Here is a 6,919-nt window from a genome sequence, read left to right as displayed (position 1 = left end):
GAGCCGCGGCTCCACCCCCTCTCCGCCCCTCGCTCCGCCCGCGCGCGGGAGGAGGGGCGCTCGCGGCGGGGGAGGGCGCGCACCGACCTTGGGCTCGGGTTCGAGGCCTTTTGGTCCCGAGCCTCCGCCGCTGTCTGGTTCTTGGCCGGCCGGGCAAATAACCTGGGCCCCAGGCCCCCGGCCCTAACTCGGCCCGCGTGAGTCACTTAGGACCCCCGGCCGCCTATCCCCACTGTACAAAAGAGGACTTTAAAGCTCTAAGGGAGCGCCAAGCCCCAGCCAGGAGGCAGAGGCAGTAGTTTGAGTTAGGCTGGGAAACTCATTATTTGGTGGGTTGGAGGAGGAGGAGTCTCTAGAGAAACTAAGGCAAGGGAAACTGAGGCAGAAGACTAAGCGAGGAATCGGATTTCAAAGCATGACACTCCTCCAGCTCAGGCTCCCTCCTCTTCCCCCTTCTTGAGCAGCGGTCACTCTCCACTAAGGAGAGGGAGTAAGGGGGGGCTGTGAGTTCTTGGTGCCCCCACCTGTAGCAGGAAGGCTAGCAAGCCTATCAAGGGCAGGCCTGGGGTGGGGGCGGGGGGAGAGACTGCTCCGTGGGGAAGCGAGGGAAGGCGATGGGCAGGGCAGAGGCGGCCAGCTGGGAGGAGCTAGGCCTGCACAGCTCTGAGCCCCTCTAAGCGCCCAGTGATAAAGGAGCGTGGGAACCCGGCAGGCGGGCGGGGGCGGCTCCCCCAGGAACTTTCCAAAACAAGCGGCCTCCTCCGGCTGGAAAGTTTCCACCCCTGGAACTGACCCAAAAGGTGGATAGTTGGGAACGTTTGCAGGAAACATGGTCAGAGTCTGGCCTTGGGGAATGGGGGCTCTAAAACTAGTCCAGACTTTGCCCTCAAGGGGCTCCAGTTGTGGGGGAGTCAGAAGTGAACTGGGGGGACTTCTCTGGTGGCCCAAGGGTTAAGAATCTGCCTGCCAATGCAGGGGACATGGGTTGGATCTCTGGTCCGGGAAGATTCTACATGCCACAATACAACTAAGCCTGTGCACCTCAACTACAGAGCCTGCGCTTCAGAGCCCCACTGCAATGAGAAGCCCTGGCTCGCCACAACTAGAGAAAGCCTGAGCACCACAATGAGGTCCCAGCACAGCCAAGAATAAGTAAAGAGCAGTGAGGGGCGCACTCCTAACCAGAGGGACCTGAGAGGCAGCGGTGGACAGGGCAGGCTGCCTGGAAGAGGTGGCTGCTGGACAGTCTTGAGATCATGAAGACATCTTATCAAAGAAAGATATGAAGAGCTGCCTAGACAAAAACCTGGGGGACTGGTTTCAGGGGCAGATGAAAAAGTGCTGGATGCGAGGGGGAGGGAGGCAGTTTGGGGACCAAGGCAGACCCTCAGGGCTGGGGACAGGGCATTTAGTATAATAAATATTTGGGTTTTGTCCTGCTTTCTGGCTTGGAGATTGAGTTTGATCATTAATTGCCAGGGGCTTCCCTGACAGTCCAGTAGTTGACTCTGCACTTCCACTGCAGGGGGCTGGGGTTCGATCCCTGGTCAGGAAACTAAGGTCCCACATGCCCAGCAGTGTGGCCTGAAATTAGAAGAAAAAAAAAAAAAAAAAAATCAATGGCCAGTGACTTATTCAATCATGGAACTTCTGTAAAAGCTCCTAAACAATAGGGTGCAGGTGAAAACATGGAGATGCTGGGAGGGTGACACCTGGAGAAGTCGTGGCAGCCCTGTACCTTTCCCCAAACCCTGCTCTCCTCCATTCAGCTGCTGAGTGTTTGCTTAGCTCTGTGAGCCATTCTGGCAAACCTCTGAGCGGGTGGGAGGGAACCCGATTTATGGCGGGTTGTTCAGAAGTATGGGTGGCCAAGGACTTGAGGCTGCTGTCTGAAGTGGGGACCTGAGCCCCATAACCTGGGAACGGAACTGTTCGACCCCTAGTTGGTATTGGAGAATCTGCAGGAGCTGGAGCCCTCCAGGCCACATGTCATACATACCACAGGACTGTGTAAAAAGACCCAGCCCTGGGGAAGCCCAGCATTCACAGGGCAGCCTGTGGGAGGTGCTGGCAGGAGGGGTGTGGGCTGAGCAGGTCCAGGCAGGCTCCCTGGAGGGGCCGTGTTGGAGTAGTTCCGGCTACTACTAGTACTACTCATACTAACTACTCCTCCTAGTAGGGACCAGCTGGGGGTGTGACACGGGGTGAGTGTGCTGCCTGCAGGTGAGTACTGAATGACCAGGGATCCCCAATCCCACCAGACCGCAGGCTTCCAAGGGCAAGGGCAGAATCGCCGCCATCACTGCTGAGTGCCAGCACCCGGCCCGAGCCCGGTGCACGGGAGGCACTGACGGATCCAGGCGCTGGCAGATGTTGTCCAGAAAGTGGCAGGGACTGCTGGGCACCCCTCAGCCCTGTGGCCATGGTGTGGGTTGTGAAGGCAGGAAGTCCCCTGGAGACCTGGACTCAAGGTGTCTTGGGCTCAGGAAGGATGGTCAGGGAACTGCCTGTGGCCACAGGGCTGTGAGGGAGGCTGGTGGAAGGCTGGGGGAGGCGGGTGGGCAAGGCGAGCCTGAGGAGAGACGAGGCTGAAGAAGGCAGGGGTGTGGGGACAGAGATTTATCCACTAGAACAGCGTGGCCAGGCTGCCTAGGGAGCAGGGTACACTCTGCCCCACAGGGCCTGCCTGACCTCCCCTCCCGCGCCCCTCAGATTCCTGGGCCGCCTCAGAACTCAGGCCAAGGCCACTGGCCAGCAGGGCCACCAGGGAGGCTAAGGCCCACAGTCCCTGACCCCTGGACCCCTTTAATCCTGGTCTTATTCTTTGTTTTTCCTTCCTAAAATAAACATTCCCCTCCACTGTGTCCTTGGAGGGTAGAAACTGCCCCCTGCCTCCTGCTCCTCACCTGTAACCCAGGGCAAGGATGGCTTTCCGGCTGGTGTCCTGCGCCTATGGGGCTCCACTAGGCCTCAGGTTCGGTACCCCTGTCCCCACTGGGGGGCAAGGGGAACCCCACCCCCACCCCAGTGTGCGTCCGGGAGGAATCATCAAACAGTGCCGTTACTCACTGCCGTTTCCATCAGCCAAAGCTCCTCAGCCCAAATAAGATACTCCCCGTGCTGCACACGGCTCCACCTGTGGGAGCCCTGGGGTCCCCCTGCCCGGCTCCGCCCCCTCTGTGCACTCCACAGGGGCGGCGCTCTGCTCCTGTGCTGACCACGGCTCCCCAGTGCCTCCGCCTCCCATCTGTCAGTCCTCACCGTGAGCAGGCTGGCTGGTCTGCTCTGGCACCTGCAGGGCCTGCTGCCTCAGGTCCGCCCTCCACCTGCCAACCTCATTCCTGGGCAGCCGCTGTGGCAGGCTGCCCAGAAAGCTTTCTCCATGCTCAGCCCATGCCCCCCCACCACCACGGTTGCCCCGTGGCCAGGTGGCCTCCTGACCCCAGCCCACCCCAAGACGGAACCAGTCCCCCCGACCCCTGGGGAATGACATATGTACTCCCAGCTTGGGCTCACAGATTCAGTTCAGTGAATTTATTGTAGGTTGAAAAAAAATCAGCATTCACCTCTTTAGTGTACAAAAAGGACACTAGTTCTTTTAAGAAAGTATTAGGAACTGAAGATGCAGACGTCTTTCAATTGTAACATTTTGGCAAAAGTGAAAAGTTCTTGTAAACACCAACTCCATGGCTCAAAATAGTTTTTCTCCACAGTACAATATTAAAAGAAAAAAAAACAGTATCAATAAGTTAGACCATATTTAATCAGCTAGAGCTTCTGTCCATCAACCCCACCCCAAGCACAAAACTCCTCTTAGCTTCACAATTCCTTAAAAGGAGAAAATAAACAACAACAAAAAACAGTGAGGAGGAAGAGGAAATTCAACTGAGAGTCCCTCGAACTGGACCCCAGGGCAGAGGGCAGGTGGGCCCTCCGGGGTGGGGCCCGTTGAACGATCCCGCGCCATCCGAGTCTGCGAGTCCAGGCTGAGTGCATGATGGCTGTCCACAGAACTCAGGGCCCCAGGGTCTGCTCAGCCTGTCTTCCTCCACCCCAAATGAAAAACAAAAAGACAGCTACTGAAACATAAAGGATCAGCTTCCTCAGTGCTCCGGGCACCCCAGGGGTCCCGCGGAGACGTTGGGGTGGGGTGGGGGCACTGCAGGCATGACTGCTCTTTGGGAAGCCATTAGGAGACACCCCCACAGCTTAGAAAAATAGACATGACTATGAGCATTTCCACTCTCCCTGCCTCACTAGGATCCTGGCAGCAACCCCTGCCCCCGCCCCCGACAGTGACCCCTGGGCTGGGGGTTGCAACCAGCCCCACGGCCTTCCCCCATCGTGGCTTCGCTGAACGTGGCTCTGAATTAACGTGAACACGCGCTTTAGACCCCAGCACGCCCTGGCGGGGCCCCACACACACACACACACACAAACATATACATGCCCCCTGACGCTTTCAGGGACATTAGACTAGGCACAGTGACTAAGCAGCAATTGGGGTGTCCTTGGGCCAGCACCCCCAGAGAGGGGGGATCAGGCACCTTTTCTGAGCTCACTCTCCGGGGGCTCCCTGGCTCCCTCGACCCCCAGCCCCTCCCTGAGTGCAAACCCCGTGGTGGCTCTGCAAAGACGACCCCAGAACCCATACATGGGGCTGAGGGGCGGAGCGAGGTCAAGAACACGGAGGCCACTTGGCCTCAGCAGTACAAAGTGAGGAGCAGCAGCAGGAGAGAATGGAGAAGAGAGAGAAAACCCGACGCCGGTGCTGCAGAGCGCGGGCTACAAGCACAGAGGCTCCCGCGACCCCGACAGCTGAGGGCCTGGAATAGCAAGCGGGCCTGGTGCTCCCCGCAGCTGCTCCCGGGCCAGCTGGGGTTTCCCAAATAGAGCTGCAGGGCTTGCACTGCCCGGCCCGCCCCACTCAGAGCCAGGCAGAGGCCGTGTGCGAGGCAGACCAGTGCAGGAGAGGGGCCCCCGGCGCCCCCCACCGGTTCTCTCCTCCGAGCTCGCAGAGGCAAGGCCAGGCTTCCGGAGCATCTGTAATACTGTAGAAAGGACCCAGGGCAGCGTCTAGACCCTGGGTGTCCAAGGAGGGGAGGCACAGGTGTAGAAAAAAGATGCTTTTCTTTCGTACAAAAATAGACTCGAGTCTCGTCAGCAGTAGCCTGTCTTTGTATAAAACTAGAAAAGGCAAGCAGGCAGGCTGGCCTTGGGAGTCTTTCTCTGACAAAAAGCTGAAGTCCCCCGTGGGGTGGCTGGCGAGGAGGGGGCTTCTTGGGGAGCCCGTCCTAGGCAGGGGGCCTGCACAGGAGGTGTGGGCGGCCTGGGGGGAGCTGGACACTCTGCCTGGGTTTGTGTGACCTGTGGGCGGCCAGGCCTGCGTGGGCTCCCCTGAAAGCCGGTGTTGCTGGCTCAGATGACTGTATTCTTCCTCATGTTTATTGTGTTAAATAAATCTGTTTTCTTGTCTTTAGCTCCCCCTTGCCCCCAGCTCCCCCACCATCCAGAACAGTCAGCCCGGTGAGGTGAGCTGGCCTGGCTGGTCGAGTGGGACCTCCTGCCCCGTGGCCTGGGGCTAAGGCCATGCCTGAAGCTGTCGCTGGTCATACTCGGCGATGAGCCTCTTGATGTGGGCCAGCTTGCTGTGCAGGTACTCGCAGCGGTGCTTCTCCTGGCTGTAGTTGGTGTTGGTCTATGAGAGAGCGGCTGGGGTGAGCCTCATCCACAGGGCCAGGGTGGAGAGCCCAACGCGAACCCAAGCCGCCCCACCTGGCTGCCCCTGGCCCCCACTCACAGGCCAGAGCCCTCAAGCCCTGACAGGGACCCCTGAGCTGCCCCTAGGCTCCACCCTGGGAAACAGGGTCACGGCTAGGGTGAGAGGCTGAGAGGAGGTGGTCACGCAGCTTCCGTGCTGGGCTGGGACACGGCCGGCGGGAACCAGCCCCGGCACACTTGGCCCTAGGGAACGAGAGCTGCTGCAGTGGCACCACATCCCAGGAGACGGTCAGGGAGCCCGAGCTGGGGGCGGCCAGAGCCGAGACCGCGGCTCCTCCCTGACTCGAGCGCTGAAGGACTCAGCGGGGCCAGGATGGGGTGGGGAACTGTGCTTCCTCCCCCGGACCTTTGAGGGAGCTGCAGAGGGCCTGGGGCTGTACTCACCCATAGCGGGAGAGTGTGTGGGGTGCTCAGGGGAGGGGGCACCCAAGTGCCCAGAACAGACTTAAGCTCCTCAGCTATCAGGGGAGGAGCTACTCTGAGGACCAGAGACCAACCCAGGGAGGCCCGCCCGCGCACCCTGCCTCCTCTAGACCGCAGCGCTACTGACCTGATCCCACCCCGCCCTAACACCACAAGGGGATGGAGGCTCACCTTTTTGATTTTTCGATATTCCTGAAGGATCTGCCCACGAGTAGTCTGGATGAAAAACAAAAGAAAAAGTCAACAATACATTATCTGCAGGATACCCCAACGGAGTGACCCCTTCTCCTTAGTCACGGTGGCCTGCCAGGTCACTGCATGCTTGGGGACAATGGCTGCGGCTGTGGCATGGCGCCTGAGGGTGTACAGAGCAGGGGCTGGGCCAGAGGGGACGACTCGGGGACACGCAGGAGGCTACACAGCGGCCAGGGAGAGGCAGGGGCAGCTGGGAGGCGCCTTCCCTTGCACCCAGCTGGCTGGTGCCCAGGTCGAGGCCAAGCACAGAGGCCCCCTGACCACCTGCGGGGGTTGCAAGGAGACAGGAGGATGGGGGAGTCCAGCGGGTGCTTGCCTGTCCTAGACCCTCAGAACCCCCACTGTGCCTCCAATCACAAGCCGTCTCCTCGGGAAATCAACCTGACCTCCACCAGGGAGACAGAGCCCAGCACCACAGTTCATCAGGGCTGGCCCTGTCATCAGGTAACCAGCTCCAAAA

General features: G+C 59.6%; 1 protein-coding gene across 1 annotated transcript in view; it reads right to left on the bottom strand.

The window, feature by feature from the left end:
• Nucleotides 1–3,519: 3,519 nt before the first annotated feature.
• ELL (elongation factor RNA polymerase II) overlaps nucleotides 3,520–6,919 on the bottom strand; it is an 80,226-nt gene continuing 76,826 nt past the window's right edge. The window contains exons 11-12 of the mRNA XM_010847281.1: nucleotides 6,376–6,420; nucleotides 3,520–5,698 (exon numbers count right to left, since the gene is read on the bottom strand). Of these exons, the coding sequence (XP_010845583.1) occupies nucleotides 5,582–5,698; nucleotides 6,376–6,420 (162 nt within the window). The 3' untranslated portion in view covers nucleotides 3,520–5,581. The remainder of the gene's footprint in view (nucleotides 5,699–6,375; nucleotides 6,421–6,919) is intronic.

The sequence above is a fragment of the Bison bison genome, unplaced genomic scaffold (assembly GCF_000754665.1).
Source record: "Bison bison bison isolate TAMUID 2011002044 unplaced genomic scaffold, Bison_UMD1.0 scf7180017864248, whole genome shotgun sequence".
Lineage (NCBI taxonomy): Eukaryota > Metazoa > Chordata > Mammalia > Artiodactyla > Bovidae > Bison > Bison bison.
This window is presented reverse-complemented; position numbering and strand designations above follow the sequence as displayed.